General features: G+C 51.7%; 1 protein-coding gene across 1 annotated transcript in view; it reads left to right on the forward strand.

The window, feature by feature from the left end:
- The window catches only part of NPHP4 (nephrocystin 4), an 87,758-nt gene that overhangs the window by 18,232 nt on the left and 52,189 nt on the right, over positions 1-17,337 (forward strand). The window contains exons 4-8 of the mRNA XM_063317712.1: positions 30-94; positions 873-1,022; positions 8,629-8,756; positions 11,215-11,408; positions 12,386-12,512. Of these exons, the coding sequence (XP_063173782.1) occupies positions 30-94; positions 873-1,022; positions 8,629-8,756; positions 11,215-11,408; positions 12,386-12,512 (664 nt within the window). The remainder of the gene's footprint in view (positions 1-29; positions 95-872; positions 1,023-8,628; positions 8,757-11,214; positions 11,409-12,385; positions 12,513-17,337) is intronic.

The following is a 17,337-nucleotide window of genomic DNA, read 5'->3' on the forward strand; positions in this document are numbered from 1 at the left end:
CTCCCTGATCCTCCCCCTTCTCTCTGCAGGCTCAGTTTGTATCACGGGACCCCACGCGCTCTCTTGCACCCGATGCTCTTGGAGCCAATCGAGAGTAAGTCCCAGGGCGCTCGGTCCTTCGCACGTGCTGGGCCCCGGGTTCTTTGCAGGTGGGAAATCGCGGGCGCTGAGAAAAACAGCCTCGCAGGCTTGGAAAGGCGGGGGGAAGGTTCAGTGCAGGGGAGGGGAGAAAAAGGGAGGGGCTGAATCACCCCGGCCAAATTGTGTGCCACAAGAGTAAAGTGGGCTCGAAGTATCCCCCGTGCCTATTATGCCTCTGCAGGATCACCCGTCCTGGTTTGGGCAACTTGTAAACAACCCCTTGGGTAATTCAGTCTGTCTTCCGGTTGCAGCAGTGACTTAGGGAGACGAATGCCCCCCTTCCCCTGTTGCTTCTCTGTAGGATTCACTGCCCTGAAAGTGCCCCAGTCTGCCAGCAATAAAGCCCACTTGCCCCTTAGCCCAGGCAGTGGAGCTCCCTTTGAACGAAGGCCCTTGCAACTCCCTTTAATGCCAAGTCATTTGGGATAAAAGCGTCCGGGGTGTTTCTGGTTGCGTCCAGACAGAACGCACTCCTCCAAAATTTGGGGAGCCCTGATTCAGGTTGTCCTGATGCAGATTTAATTCATTATCCCACAATCTGCCCTCTCCCTCCCTCCTTCCCTCCCTCTTCTCCCATGCCCATCCAATGCTCCAAACAATTGCAGTGCGTTCGGCCGCAGAGTCGTTCCCAGAAATTCTGGGAGCCGCCGGAAATTTAGTAGTGACCAGAAAGATGTGTCTTATTTTCTGCATTTCTTGCTGCGTTGAGAGTGTCCTTTCTGCTCCTTCAGAGAACAAGTGCTTGATAGTGATGGAAAACAGCCAGGTCCAGTGCACGTGTCAGCCCCACCCGCCCTTGGCGATCACCTATCATCTTCTCCCGGAGAATATCCCCATCTCCAACTTGCAGAGAATCCCTGGGGTCTTAGCAGCACCCGAAGGTACAGATAATGCTGCCTTTCCCTCCCTCCCTTCCTTTCCCTCCCTCCCTCCCTCTCTTTCTTTCTTTCTTTCTTTCCCTCCCTCCCTCCCTCCCTCCCTCCCTCTCTCTTTCTTTCCCTCCCTCCCTCTTTCTCTCTCCTTCCTTCCTTCCTTCCTTCCTTCCTTCCTTCCTTCCTTCCTTCCTTCCTTCCTTCCTTCCTTCCTTCCTTCCTTCCTTCCTTCCTTCCTTCCTTCCTTCCTTCCTTCCTTCCTTCCTTCCTTCCTTCCTTCCTTCCTTCCTGATGCAAGGCTTATGAGCATTGTAAGCCAACCCCTCTTTTTCCATTTACCACACTGCTAGAGGCAGAAACCTAAGTTAGCCGCCATGCACGGTGGTGCCGAAAACGAATTTTGAGCTGACAGTATGGATAGGTTCTTCTGTCAAGAAAATATCTCCAAGATACCAAGGGAGGTAAGGCTCTGATAACCAAGGGAGGTGGCAAGGCTCTGATAACCTTGACTGATCTCGGAGAAAGCTGAGGAGCTCAGATCTGCTGAGCTGGCCCATCCGCCTGGATGGGAGACCACTCAAGAATCCTGGGACAGGGGGGGGGCGGGGAGAGGGGCAAAACCCAGACACAACGCCACAAAAAAATGGCAAACTATTTCAGTATTGTTGCCAAGAAACTGCACAGTTGTTAGGCGTCAGACTTGATCTGAAAGTGACTTTATCTTTTTGATATCCAAAATTCTCGGGAGAGGTTTTGGATTCCTCTTGACTCAATGTAGACGTGGGTTTGGGAATTGAAGGCCCGTTCTGCAAAATCCCTCTTTGAAACAGCCTTGTCCTGGCAGTTGGGGACAGGGAGGTGAGTAATGTTGTGAATCGGGGGCTGATATATCCAGGTGAATATTATCTTCTCTTGACTCAGTTTCCAAGTTCGGTGCCTTGGACCCTTCGTGGCGTGACTATGCCCCGCGCCTTGTGGGTCTGTCCTTGAGATTTCCCAGCTGGTGTATAATTTGGAAGCCCACCACTCCAGAACCGCTGGCCATCCATAGCTTGGGGTGCCCTCCCAACCCGTGGTTTAAGATGCTGTTCAAAAAGGTCTAGCTCTATGCGGGCTGAAGTCTTGTAACTGGCTGCATTCGCGGGGGATCTGCCAAATTTGGTTGCAAATGTGAGGCTGAACCCAGACATGTTTTGCTGATGAGATTAGTTTAGGCCAGTGTTTCTCAACCTTGGCAGCTTTAAGATGAGCGGACTTCAACTCCCAGGATTCCCCAGCCAGCATGCGTCCAGAATTCCCCATCAGCCTGCGTCCTTCTCTGAAAATCTGTTCCCTCCGAAGTTAACGCTCCAGTCCTTGAGTTTGTGTTTGCTCCCCTGAACCAGGAAAGCTCAGCCGTAAATATTCCTTGCTTCCTGGATATAAAAGTGCCAACAGCCTGAAATTGGCGGCCAAGGGGCACTTCCAGCAAACAGCACCCTGAGGTTTGACCCACTGAAGCATTTGATAACAGCCTCCACGGAGCCGGGCAGGTGTATTTGGCTCTCCGAATTGAATTAAAGCAGAGTCCAATATTCTGACACAAGGAAGCCTGATTCTCGGCACCTCCTGCAGATTGTCCGCTCTTCTGCCAGCCGGACCGCATTTCATTTGGTTCTGTGCTGCTGCTCTTTTCCAGCATGGCCCGGTTATGAGCCACGGAAGTCCCTGAGTCCTCTCCTCTTTTCCCCCCTCTGAAACCTTCCCAGCGTGTAAATTTTAAGCCCCTCTCTGCCCCCCAAGGGCTTTGAAAGCGAGCAGCCCGTCCTAGAAGCCCCGGTCGTGTAAGAACGTGTCGGGGATCTCTGTAGCCACGAAAAAATAGGGGCCAGCTTCGCCCCGTGCTGAAGATGAGCTCGGAGAGGCCTTGGTTTGGACCCCATCAAAGCCACGAGACTGTTAACGCTCGGCAAACTGTTCTCCCCTCTGTTCTGCGGGAACAGTAACGATGGCTTGCCTTCCAGGACCCCTCAAAACGGCGCCTCGGCTCATTTATTGGGCGTGTGGTTGTGTCACCTTCGTTTGACATCTTCTTTCGTGCTTTGTCTTGATCCTGTGCGTTGGGCTGCTTTGGGGCGCCTGATAAATGGATTTGAAAGTTACAGCGTGGGGCTTGGAACACTCTTCAAGCGCTATCTAAATGCTAATTACCGTGGTAGCTTAACCGGCTGCGAAGGATGGTGTGGTGGGGGGGACAACAGACTGTAAGGTCACGGAGATGGAAAGAAGGGGGTGGCAGGCAGCAGGGTGGGCCCTCCTGCCGTCACCTTTAAGGAGCAGCGAGCGTGGGAAGCCTCACTTGGAAGAAGGATCAGGTTGGGATCCAAGGACACCGTTACAGTTCAGCTCTTCAGAGCTCATTTTTCTCCGGGCTCAATGTATTAGTTTTTTTTTTTTTTTTGGTGCTTCGGATTGAAAACTAACCTACTGGCTGCGTTACAGGGGCAGAATTTGCTCTGCAGACTGCCAGGGATAAAGTCCGGGCGGCCCTGGTGATCTGCGGGATAAAACCACAGAACGGCAAAGCCTGGTGCGTCTGCTTCTAATCCTTTCGGCCGTCCTCTTCCTCTGGCAGAGGTCCCCTTCCTGCTTGAAGGAACAGGGCCAGCCGTAATCAGTGATAATACCCATCTGTGCCGCTCTGGTGAGGCCACGTGTGGGATGCTGCGTCCGGTTCTGGTCACCACAATACAAAGAAGATGCTGAGGCCCCGGAAAGAGTGCAGAGAAGAGCAGCAAAGATGATCAGGGGTCTGGAGGCCAAATCCTACGAAGAACGGCTAAAGGAACTGGGTATGTTCAGCTTAACGAAGAGGAGGGGAGACATGGTGGCATCTTCCCATACTCAGAGGGCTGCCCCAGGGAAGAGGGCGTTGACTTATTCTCCTTGGCACCTAGGACAAGAAGAATTCAAAGATTCATAGGACTGAGCCTCCAGACCCCTTACCGTCTCCGTTGCTCTTCTCTGCGCTCCTTCTGGGGCCTCAGCATCTCTTTTGTACTGAACTGGACGCAGTATCCCAACTGGGGCCTCACCAGTGCGGTCTAGAGAGGTAGTCTCCCTTCCCGGGAGCTTGATACCACCCCTCTGTTGATGCAGCCCAGGATTGCATTGGCCCTTTTGGCTGCTGCAGCACACTGCTGGCTCGTACTTAAGCGGTGGTCCACCAGGACACCCAGATCCCTCTCATAGGCACTACTGCCTGTCTTGTACCTGTGTATCTGTACCTTGATGGTTTGGTGGGTGCCCCTGTGGTGTGATTGGCCAGGTTCAACCCGTCTCCTCAGCTCTTCACCGGTTCTCCCGCCATGACCCCCGGCAGTCGCTTTCCCCGCAGCTGCATTTTGAGACTCCGAGGAGCTCAATCAGCCACCCGTGCTTGGCAGACTCATCCGTCTCCCGCTTTGCAGCTGTTTGGCCGTGAACTTTCCTAGCGACAACTTTCCTAGCAACCTCGGTGCTCGGAGCAAAGTCACCCTTAGCCGCATGGAGTGCTGGAGTCACACCTCCCCGGCTTCCATTAGCGTAATGGAGATAGATGGGTCCTCTAGGTGAAAGAGCTTGTTCTCGGAGGACACAAGGGCGAGAACCGCTCCCCCTGCTCTGCGGTTCCACTCAGGCCCAGCTGTAGACCTGAGATTGCCCAGCTGGCAGACACGTAGCTTAAAAACCATCTTGGGATCTTCCCACAAAGTCCAGAAAATTTAGATGTGTGTGTGTGTGTGGGGGGGGGGGGGTTAGCCTGCTGGACTGACCGTAAAAATCACTTAAACCACTTGTATTTTGTGGGTGACAGCATCGGAGTTGGTTGCTCCCCTGAATGCATCCAGCCAAGGGGAGCCCTCCCCGCTTTCCTGCCCAATAGTTTTTGCTGCGGGGAAGTTTTTCTCGCCACCCGGCCAGAACCTGCCTTCCTGGAGCTGCTGCTGCTGCTGCTTCGGTGCCCTGCCCTCTGGAACGACGGGGAGCTGGGCGCGATCTTCTTCTGGCTGCTGTCCTTTTAGGGGTTTGAAAAAGGCGACCGGGTCTCCCCCTTGGCGGTCGGGAGGGCTGAAGCTGGACATGAAGGGAGGCAGAGCCCCAGCGCGCCCAGGTGCCAGCCTTTGGCGATGGGGACGGGAGGACCAAGAATCTGGATTCAGAAAGATGAGAGAGATCGGTCATATCTCATATCTCATCCTGAATCATTCCCCTGCAGGATGAAGGTCTCTTCACTGGAGGTGGTGGACCATAATCTACCACACTACTCCAGTGCGTATTGGCGTGCCTGTGTGTTTGTGTGCATCTGTAAGGCTCGATTCCCATCTTCTGGAGCAGGCTGATCTTCTGTGCATCTTTGATTCCTTTTCTATCTAGGCTGAAAACTGGCTTCCTCGCCGGGCCACCTCCTTGAATTTTCTGCAGCTCATCAGCCGGTTTCTCAGTTCTTCGCCCATCAGCAATTTCCTGCAGGCGAATTCTCTGGCCCTTCTTTCCTTTCTTCCTTTCCAGTCACTGTCTGAAGCAGGCCTCTTCCCCGCTCGGAGGGTCTCCTTCCCCACCTCCTCAAAGTAGCTCTCTGGTGCTTTCTGACCAAGTTCTCCTCAGTTTTGGGCTCAGGAGAAGGAGGGCAGGAAGCACACATCCGTCAGCCTGTCCTACAGCCGTGGGGTCGTGGAAAACGGGAGACGGAGAGCAGCCGTTGTGTCTTCCCAGCTGGGATCCTCTTGGCACGATGAGCAAGCGGGATTGCTGCCTGGGGCACTTTGCGGGTAGTGCTTGGCAGGTCAGCTCTGACTTGCATGGAAGCTGCAGGGGAGAAAAGAAAATCCTGTCCATCTCTGGGGCTGGTTGCTGAAGAATCACTGGAGGACCTTTTTTTAGATTATTTTTGCAGGGTTTGCAAAAACATGTCAGAACCTTAGGGGTGTGTGATGCGTGTGTGTGAGATGGGAGCACGCCTTGAGTGGTTTGCAGGCCCTCTCGGCAAGTCACATTAACCGTCGCTTTCTCTGTAAACGCACAAATAGAACCAAACCTGCACAGATGCTGATACATTCCGGATTCCCCCAAACAAATCCATTTCCCCAGATTGGGGTTCGGGCGTTTTCTAAACCCACTGCAGCTGCTTATTTCACAAGGTTTTAAAGTCTCCCAGTGAGGCCAGTTCTGAGCATCATAGATTCCCAGCTTAGTTAACTTCACTTGAACTATGAACATAATAAAACCATAAGCAGCATCTTCCCCATAGTTTTGAGTAAGTCATCTGTAACATTCAGTAGCCCAGTTTCCCATTTGTGAACTACAGCCATGTCGGTTGGGTGGGCAGCACGCGGCCTTGCACTCATATCTACCCCAGTGGGCCAATTCTGAACAGCTCTTGGGCTGATTTTGGACACCCTGAAAATTCCTGCACTTGACAAAGTGGAAGATAATACCATGATGTGTTGGGTTGTCCTTGAAATGCTGCGGTGTTTTTACACAGGGTGGAATCTGTGGTCTCTAAGGACCCTCCCTCCCCCCCAAATATTGGTACTTTAAAAGACATTGTTCAGTTTTTTCTAAAAAAAAAAGAGAAGCTCACATCAGAGACAGCAGCCGTTGAATTGCAAAAGACATTTTCCCAGTGACATTTACAACATCGTTATTTTCACTGGCGAATAATAATTTATGCATCAGAAATCAAATCAGAAACAGGTGCCTTTTCAATGAGGAGGGTGAGACTCTGCTTCCCGATAATTGCGAAGCGCGTTGCATTCGTCGTCTGGTCTTACGGAATATCGCCTTCGTTACGTTAGTTGATTACTTCAGCCAATTACTGTCATCTCAGGAACGTTCTACCCTCTTTTGGAGCGAGAGGGCATTTCTCCGTCTCTGTAGATTGAAGGCTCATTTCCTGTGTTCAAAACTCGTCTTCTCGTTGCCCCAAATGAATGACTTACGGCGTTCAGTAACGTTGGCAGCTGATCATGAGTTGCAGCCTAGCCAGCAATCGGCTCAATTACTTCCAACGCCACATTCAAATACAATTGTTCTTTTCGGCAGATTTGCCACCGTAAATGAAGAAAATCCGTTCTGACAGTCTGAAATAGCAGGGTTTGGAAATATGGGTACGATGAATTGGAATACCAGCTGTGCAGTCTGCAAGACGCTCCAGATCAACAAAAATGGCATTTGAGGACGTAACGCAGGGTTGATCAGTCTGCAGTTGCGGCACCGTGCACGGTCCCCAAATTAATCATTATCCTTTACAGTTTGTTTATTTTTACATGCGTTGGTTGCAGCCAGAGAGGCTTCCAGGAATTGTGATAGAAGGGGCAAAATGATTCAACGCACACCTGGTTTGGACTCTCCATCTTTGGAGTCCAGCACACCGCTCAAGGCGCAGGGACAGCCCCCTGCTTAGAGGAAGCTGCACGTTTCTGCTCCAAGGGAGCAGGAAGAACCAACTGTGGTGATTTCTCCCCTTGAACTCTAGGACTTATTGTGGTGGCATGTGGGAAAGACCTTGGGAGACGGGCGAAGAGATGCTACCTAGGGAACGGTTAGATAAGAGACAGATGAGCCCGCAACTGGATAATGGGCAGGGCAAAAGACTCAGGAGGGACCTCCCTAACTTCTCAGGCTGTAAAGGAGATGGCAGGAGAATTGTACTTTCAGCCTTGCCAGAGAATTAGCTCATCTGGTCGTGTCTGCCTGCTCTACCTGGTAAGGCTGACACACTCTTTCTAAGAAGCAGTGTTAAAAGGGAACGGTCAGATAAGAGAGGGCTTAGCCCTCAGCTGCCTAATGGGCGGAGAAAGAGGCTCAGGAGGGACCCTCCCTGGTTTCTCAGGCTGTAAAAGAGATTTGTACTTTCAGACTTGCAAGATTCTTGTAACGGTATGTGGGAAAGACCTTGGGAGATGCAGTAAAGAGACACTGCCCAGGGAAGGGTCAGATAAGAGAGGGCTGAGCCCTCAGCTGCATAATGGGAGGAGAAAGAGGCTCAGGAGGGACCCTCCCTGGCTTCTTGGATGTAAAGGAGATGGGGGAGAGATGTACTTTCAGCCTTGCAAGATTCTTGTAATGGTAGGTGGGGAAGACCTTGGGAGATGGGGTGAAGACGCTGCCAAGGGAGTGGTCGGATAAGAGAGGGCAGAGCCCGCAGCTGCATAATGGGAGGCGAAGGAGGCTCAGGAGGGACCCTCCCTGGCTTTCCAGGCTGTAAAGGAATTGTACAGTTGAGATTGTTCAGTTTTCAAGTTCCTTGAGAATTGTGCTTTCAGCCTTGCCAGATTCTGTCAATGTAGCTTTACGGTGAAGTAGAATGAGCTCCCCTGGTTGGAAGATGAGGCCTCTCGGCTGGGTGCTGATCTGCCTCGGTAGGAGTAGCCTCTTAGTTGAACTAGGTTTGCAAATGCAGTTGCTCCAAGAATAGATGGGAATATTGTCTTTGGGGTCCAAACTGTGAGTCCCAGACGTCTTAAATACGTTGAGGCTTGGTAGACCTGCACAGAATGCCGCAACCGAGCTGTCCTGGGCTCAGCGCCAAGCTAGCCCTGGGTGCCCAGAAGTGGTTTGGCCTCCTCCCTGTAATCGGTTGCTCTGTTTGCAGAAGACTTCTCACAGAAGCCACGACTCATGAAGACGCTGACGTGGTACTTGGAGAAGCTGGCTGTCCACCTGTACCCTTCCTTGGAGAAATTTGAGGAGGAGCTCTTGAGCTTGGTCACGAGCGAGCAGGTAGGTCTGTACCTCCGTCTGCCTATGTCTGTCTGTGCCTCTGCTTCAGGAAGGCACTGGATGCGTGAAAGGGGAGAACCTGTGTGATTCTAAGTACGACTGAAATCATAATGACGTCATTAACCAGGGCCACGCTTAAGCTCCTTCGATCCTCAAGCAGTTCTCCTCCAGGCACATCTACCGGGGCAGCGTGGGCTGCCGGAACCATAACTCACGTCTTCCTTTTGCTGAAGCCGCACTCTTCTGCCTCACCCCCTCCCTGACACCCACCCCCAAGCTAAGATTGACAAATTGGGGGCGGGCCCTTCAATTTCTGGGGAAAAACGGTATTCCGTGACCGGCTGCCTTGGGCACAGATTTGCGTTTTCCTCGTTTTGCGTCACCTCTTCCGCGCTCGTTCCTGTTTGGGGCAGGTAGTTCTGGATTCCTTTGCCTTTCTTGGAAGGGGTCCCTCAACCGTTTCAGATGTATTTCAAGGTGCAGATGGAAGGCATCTCGGCGCCCTCGTTATTTCTTAAAAATCCTTCGGGAATTCTCCTCCGGAGGAGGGCCTTCTGTTGCGTTAGAGTTGGAAGCGGGGCCCAGCGAAGCAAGGCTGGCTCGACGTGTGCGTTGAAAACCTCTGAAGGCCTCTGAGATGTCCTCAGCGCTCCTCACGGTTGGATCATATCCCGAAGTTACAAATCCCCTTAAAGAAAAGCAAAACAAACCTTTAGGAAGCTGGGTTTTTTTTTCGGCGCTTCGCTGGAGTTAGCTCCTTCAATACCAGGCAGTGAGAAACAGAAGGGCGATTTCCAAGAGAAATGGAGTTTCTATCATCAGGACAATAGCAACACTTTGGTCATCTTTTTGCATATGGATCGTTTCAGAGACAGCATTTTTTTCCCCACGCCTCCCTGGCAGCTGCCTTATTGTCCTTATTTTCCTTCCGATGAAGAGAAGGATCTTCTTGGCCTCCTGGCTGCTGTTTCACGGCGGTTATTATATTTTTTCCCCCCTTCTTTTTTCCAGGAACGTGCCAGCACTAATGAGCTGTTTTGTGAACAGCCAGCTTGAGATTAATGGACGCGCGGAGCGACTCCTGACTTCTAATGTCGTCTCTGGAGCTCCTGTAATTTAAGAAGCAATAATGACCTTAAGGAAGGGGTTGTTGATTTGTCAGATGCGCCCTGGCTGCTGGTGGAGGGGAAGATGAAACGCTTTAATATCCCGCAATCATTCTGGGGCAGCTTTCATTTTTATTAGTTTATGACAGATTGCCGAACATTACCACCCGCCACCCCACGGTGCATCAGGACATGGGCCCCAAGCGGAACGGCCTGTGGGGAGCTCCCCTTTTCACAAGGGCGGGCTGCTTCCAGGTTTTCGAGGGGTGATCAGAAATTCCTCCGAAAGCCCCCTTTTTGCCCCTGTGAGGTTCGGGTTTTTTTTTTTTTGTTTTGCTCCCCAAAGAGGTTGCTTTGCGGATTTTCCTTCAAACCTTCATCAAGACCGTGCAGTGTTCTGTTGTAACGCTACACCGTTACGTTTGCGTGGGTAATGCTCGCAAAGCCATGTCTTCAGGGCCTTCCGAAAGCTAGTCGACTTGGGGCCGATCTAACCGAAGAATCTGACTAAATCATCTAATTGATCTCACCTAATAATAATCTAGACCAGGGTTTCTCAACCAGGGTTCCCTGGCACCCTCGGGTTCCGCAAGAGGTCACTAGGGCTTCCCTGGGAGATCACGATTTATTTAAAAAAATTATTTCAAATTTGGGCAACTTCACATTTCGGATAGTCCTCACTTAACAACCATTTGTTTAGTGGCAGTTCAGACATACAGCAGTGCTGAAAAAGCCAACTCATGACCGGTCCTCATGCTTACAACTGTCAAAGCGTATCCCCCCAGTCACATGATCACAATTTGCGCGCTTGGCAACCAGTTCACGTTCATGACCATCACAGCATCCCCTGGTCACACAATTGCCATTTTCGACCTTCCCGGCCAGCTTCTGGCAAGCAAAATCAATGGGGGACCGCATGACTTGCTTAAGGGCCTTGTGGTTTGCTTAACGCCCATGGTGATTTGCTTAATGACTGTGGCAAAAAGGTCATAAAATTGGGTCGGATTCACTTAATGACTTCTTTGCTTAGCAACCAAAATCCCAGTCCCAATTGTGGTCAGTAAGCAAGGGCCACCTGTAAAGAGGTAAGTTCCATTCATTTTAAGAGCACTGTTAATGCTTATGTACAGGCCTACCCATGAAACAAATATAATTTTGTAACTTCTTTGAGCCTAAACGTGCAGGGGCTCCCCGAGGCCTGAGAAATCTTTCAAGGGTTCCTCCAGGGTCAAAGGGTTGAGAAAGGCTGATCTCACCTAACCATCCAACTGATCTAATAATGGGATAGCGAGCCAAGTGCTTTGCCTGCGTGTGGTAGCGGAGTTGACTTCTTCCCTCTCGATCTAACCTAGGGGAATTCAATCCTGGACGGGACCTCCCTCGCCATACAGGAGCGCCGGCTGCACGTGGGGGTCCACAACGGCTTGTGCTTCGTGCAGTCCCCGCAGGTGGTGGTGGTGGTCCCGGTGGCGCTGCCAGAGGCCGACAGAGCTTGGGGAAGCACCGGCAGCGTGCGCCGGAGACAAGCGAGCCCTCTCAACGGCAGGTGAGCAGAAGGCTTTGTTTGGTATCATGGGGGACCCCGGGGGAGCGAAGCACGCTCCTTTCCTGGAAGGAGAAGATGAGCGTGGTTGACTCAAGGAGGTGGTCTTTCAGCTTGAGAGCGCAAAGAGAGCCGGCTGCTTGATTGCAACGGCTCCTCTTTGCTTTTTTTCCAGTTGGAATGCCGATAGCCCTCTTGACCGCTCGGAAGGGGGCTGCTGGAGTGGACTGTGATCTCCCACGCTGCTGTGTAGACAGTAAAGGCAGAACTAGACTCACAGGAGAGCGACGACCAAGTTAAACAGCAGGGGCAGCATTGCAGAGGCTTTTCCGCCAGCGTTTAACGGAAAGAGAAGGCGGATGGTCTGGGTGGGCTGCAGCAGAGGAGTTTCCTGATAGAGGGGCAGAAGGGAAGAAGGCTGTTTTCCAGCCCGGTTCCGTTCTGAAGGAGGCCAGCCGGGGTGAGAAGGGACCATGCTGATGAAGGCTTAAGTAGTGGAGTAGCTAAGTCACCGTACACGTTGGGAGGCCACTGGTTGGGCAAGCAAGTGCTCCATCTTAATCTGGACCTCTTGGAGGGCTCCTGAAACACTCCAAAGATGCATATAGCAACTGAAGAGCGAGGCCTTGGGAGCAGGGCTGCTTCTGATGGTCTTGCTGCGCTTGGATCACCCCTCTCCAGCCCACTTGCCTTTCCCAACCTGATTTTGGAACCCACAATTCGCTCAGCCAGCATGACCACTGAGCATCCTGGCCTGATGGTTACGGGCCCTCTGGAGGACACCAAGTTGGAGAAGTGGTGGAAGGTTCATTGAAACTAAATGCATCTCCCACTGATGGTGTGTTGTGGTTGCACCTCAAAGGGGAATAAAGGCAAAGAGGCTCAGGGCCAGCTTTGAAGGCTGTGATAGGAAGTTTCTGAGCGTTAATGGAGATCCGTCACCCCTTCTCACTCGTTCCTTGGTGGCATTCCAAACACAGTGCCGAGGGGCAAGCTCTCATCCTGCGAAGCCGCATTCACCTGGCAGAGATGGTGCATCACCCAGCTTTCGGAGTGGTCTTCCTGTTGGAATATGTCTTCTCTGTTGCAAGTGGACCTGATGGGAAGGTAGGAGATGACCTCTGGGTTTTTTCTCCAGGTAATGCGAGGGTCGATTGAGTGGACTTCTTTGTAAGTGTAGAGATAGTTTTCTGAAGCTGGTATCTTCCAGTGGCATTGGTCTTAAAATCGCATAATTCATCGGTTGCTCTGGCCAGGAATTATGGGACCTCATGACCCAGAGACCTGGGGGACGTCAAGTTGAGGGCATCTCAAGGACATCTGATGATTCACTGACCATTTGTTTAACGATGGTCCAAAGTTATGTAAAAGTGCCATACGATCTGTGCTCACACTTAACAACTGTTGCAAACTGATGCACCACCCCCACGCTCACGTGATTGCAATTTGGGTACGTGGTAGCCGGCTCACATTTACAACCAGTTGCAGCGTCCTGCGGTCACCTGACTGCAATTTGTGAGCTTTTCTGCCAGTTTCTGGCAAAAAACGTCCATTGGGGAAGCTGGATTCCTTTAATGACTGTGGTGATTCACTTAATGACCCGTGAGTTGCTTAACGACCATGGTGATTCATTTAACGACCATCATATAATGGTTGTAAGAATCAGGTCCAGTCACGTGGTGACTCATTTAATGACCACACTGCTTAACAACCAATTTTCCAGCCCCTATTGTGGTTGTTCAGTGAGGACTACCTGGACAGATGACTGGATAAGGCAGCTTTCCATACCGAAGTAGGCTGTACAGTCAATCACGTTACGGATGTTGCTCTCTAGAATAGGCCCCAATATTTGTGACTGTTCAGCAGCCTTGGAAGTCCCATGTTTGTGGCTCCCCCCACCTTTGGGGGTGTTTTGAAGCACCCTGAGATGGGGCTACCGACATTCGGTATCGCGTTGCAGAAATAAGGATGGGAATGAGAGTTCAAGGCATCTGGGAGATATTTTAAAGTCTGGTTTGTTAACAGGGACGGAGGAACGGTCGAGACAGAACCCACCATCCGTGCTAGAATTCTTGGGCAGCCCCTGTTCTCCCTGCCCCAAGCGTGTTTCCTTAACAGGACATCATTTTGCCATTTCCGTGGCGATGTCTGGAAGCGCGTCAAAAAATGCAAGCCGAGTGCAGCCGAAAGCTTTGTAATAACGAGGAAGTTCCCTGCTGTTTGCTATTATTGTGGCGGTGGGTAAGTTGTTCTATCCAGCCTGTGATTTGCAATTATAGCTGATATATGAAAGGGAGGAGGACTTGGAAGCTGCCTCTTGGAAGCGCTCCTGGGAAGGAGCCGAAGATGCAGGGCCTCGAGAAAAAGCAGCCGGGAGACCTTCTCCCCTTCGCAGCCTTCACTCTGCCGAGGCGCGTGGTGGGTTTCGCATGAGGCTCATCAAAGCTCTTCATGTAGGGTGTTTTTATCCAGGCTTGCAATGTTCTTCTGAATTGCAGTCTGGCGCCCCAAGTCGCTGTTTTTTTTGTTCTGCAAGGAGGGATGCCCTTTGCAAATAGAATACCCAGGCCCTCCTTTTTCCTCCCTTGCTTTTAAGCGATGCCATGATGTGGCTGGAGCTCATGCAGAGGAAGGGACCAGCAAGGCCACTGAGTCTGGCCCGCTGCTTAGGGCAGGAATCCAAATTAAAGGCCTCATCCCCCAACCCAGAGTCCCTGGGAAGGAGTCAGAAAGCTGTCCGGCTTGCCTGCCTGCCTCTCTTGAATTCCCAAGCTGGGGAGTAATCCAGGGAGGTGTGTTTGGGACTTGCTGTTTGAGGCCCAGGGACTGAGTAGGAGAAATAGGCCTCTCAAGGCAGGAGTGGATCCGAGCAGTCGGCAGAATAATTACAGCGAGACGCCGAAGCCGAAGAGCAAAATCGGCGCATCCCTTCTCGGCTCAGTTTCCGCTGCGTGGAGGACTCGGCTGACCCTCCCCAAATAGCTACGAAGTTCTGATTCTCAGGAGCAAGGAGAAGGCCCTTTCTCGTGCTGGAGGCATCTTCAAGAAGGCAGATTTGTGCAAAGGAGAGGTGGGCCCCCTAGAGAGACCGTTTCGGGCTTCAAAGGTCAGCGTTAACTTTTTCAGTTCCAGCCAGTAAGTACAGGTAGTCCTTGATTTATGACCACTTGTTTAGTGACCGTTTGAAGTTACAGCGGTGCTGAAAAAAGCAACTTACAACCAGTCTTTGCACTTAACAATCATTGAGGTGTCCCTGTGGTCATGTGATCAACTTTCAGGTGCATGATCAACATTTGCAACCTTCCCAGCCAGCTTCCACCAAGCAAAGTCAGTGGGGGAAGCCGGATTCGCTTAACAACCGTGGTGATTCGCTTAATGACCGTGGCAAAAAGGTCATAAAATTGTGTATGACTCACTTAACAACCACCTGGCTTAGCAACAGAAGTTCCAGTCCCAATTGTGGTCATAAGTCGAGGAGCAGCCTGCAGATCTTTCAGTTCGTCCTACAATCCTGGGCTGAGCCTCCCAGCAAGCTCATGCTTTCGAGGGGGAGTTGAGCCGCAATCTCCCCAGGTTCAAAATCAGGATCCCTGTCTCACACCACGGTCCCTGCTTGGATTACCTTTCCGTCCGGTGGGCCAGAGACTGGCCGCCCCCGTCTTGACGCCAAATCCCCTCGTGCGGTTCTCTGACGTGGCTCGTTGGCTTTTTCGCAGACGCTTCTGCGCAAACCCGCCTAATTTCTTTCAAGAGCCGTGGTTAACAAGCTCGGCCATCTGGAGCTCTTTCAACCAAGTGCACAGACGTCAGCTTGGGGGAGTTTGTCCATCGTCACCCCTATTTCTCCGCAGCAGGATTAATTTCCCTCTTAAAATGGCAGCGAGTCCTGCACTGCAGCATTTGCCCAAAGAGGGCTAGTTTTGGGAATTACAGGAAGCCGATAGCGCAGGAACCGTCTTGCAGGAGTCACTGGTACTCACTTTCCCCTGGATTTTGAATTTTTGCAGTGGTAAAATTCTGACTGTGCTAGGCTAGCTTCAGATCAGTGTTTCTCGACCTTGGCCACTTTAAGATGGGTGGACTTCGACTCCCAGAATTCCCCAGCCAGCCACGCTGGCTGGGGAATTCTGGGAGTCGAAGTCCACCCATCTTAAAGTGGCCAAGGTCGAGAAACACTGAGATAGCTAAAAGCTTCCCTTCTGCTGCCTTTTGCTTTAACCAGAGGAGCATTCAGAAATAAGGGCCCAGTATTTTTCCCCATCAAGACCACCGTCTCATTCTGCACAGTGGGCAGACTTTTTCTCAACCGTTGGTCATCACAACACCCCTTTGGAAATAAACTGCCTTTTCACGCCCCTCTGCCCAACTGGACCTGCTTTTCCGTGGCCGCTGCGTTAGGAAACGGTGGAATGTGTTTCTTTTAATTTAATTCAGGTTTTTCGGGGGGAGGCTGAGCAAAGCTTTGAACGGGCGCGCAGGAACTCTGCCCTTTAGCTCCGCCGGCCTGCCTTCTGGCAGAAGTCAATTAACAAACACTCGACTGCGGCTTGAGGCTCAAGTGGGCAGCTCCTCCACCAGGCACGGCCAGGCAGCCTAAACCAAGCCGACGTCCGGCCTGGCATGCCTTTTGCTTGTTTTTGAGGAAGCGGGGACCCTTAATCAGCCTCTGCTTTCCTTTTCATCAATGGAATTACCCCTCCCGTGCTTCAGCACCGTGGGTTGGCACGGCTGAACATGCTCGACTCATTTAGCTGGTATTAGCTCTGATTAGGACTGCAGTGCTTCCTGCCCGGGCGTGAGATGGTTCCACTTCTCGAGAAGCTAAAAGTTGCTGGCTGAGTCCTTAGAAAAGCATGGCCCTCGTGGGGCTCTGCTGGCCGTCTGAAAAGCCGGTTTATGCACTTGGGTTCCAGCGTGTCTTTGATAGGTATATTCTGTCGGGTGTCCAATCCAGAACGAAGGTCTACATTGCCCCAGCCCTCTTCTCCCACCCCCCTAGGTCTCAAGCTCTGCCAGAAATCTTGCAAACAGCATGGGAGGGCATTGAAAATACAGGTAGTCCTTGCTTAACGGCCACAATTGGGACCGGAATTTCAGTTGCTAAGCAACATGGTCGTTAAGCGAATCTGACCTGATTTTATGACCTTTTTTGTGGCGGTGGTTAAGCGAATCACTGCAGGTGTTAAGCAAACCACACGTTTGTTAAGGGAATCGCGTGGTTCCCATTGATTTTGCTTGCCAGAACCCGGCCGGGAAGGTCGAAAATGGCGATCTCAGGACGCTGCGATGGTCATAAATGTGAACTGGTCGCCAAACGCCCAAATTGTGATCACGTGACTATGGGGACGCTGCAATGGCCTTAAGTGTGAGGACCAGTTGTAAGTCGATTTTATCAGCACTGTTGTAAGTCCAAACCATCACTAAACAAATGGTCGCTAAGCAAGGACTACCTTTAGAGAGGAAGCAGGCAAAGGCTTTGATAGGGGTAGGCAACTGGCTGCCCATTTGTTTACTTTGACCTCGGCCCCTGGCAGCCTAGGGATTGTGGGACTGGTAGTTCAGGGCAACAGAGAAGCACCACCTTTCCTACCCCGGTGGTGGGAATAGCCTAACTCTGACTGCACGCATTCCTAAAAACTAAAACATGCCAGGAGCTGCCCAGGATCTTGGTCAAAGCAGAGATCGATCTCATCCAGCCTCAGTCCGGCTTTCTTGCGACTCTGTGCAAGCTCAGAGCTGAGTCCTGTGTGGAACCCTTCATTCCATCCTGGAGCTGCTCTCTGCCGGGTTTTAGCACCGACCTGGGAATCCGTTTTGCTTTTTCAAAAATAGAAACGCAGAAAGCCTCAGCTCAAAATGTACCTGGGGTAGCAAATGAAGGCAAGGGACGCCCACCCACTCCTCCCGGATGAAGCCCCAGCTTTTCGTGCAG

This window comes from Candoia aspera, chromosome 18, assembly GCF_035149785.1.
Source record: "Candoia aspera isolate rCanAsp1 chromosome 18, rCanAsp1.hap2, whole genome shotgun sequence".
In the NCBI taxonomy this organism is placed as follows: Eukaryota; Metazoa; Chordata; class Lepidosauria; order Squamata; family Boidae; genus Candoia; species Candoia aspera.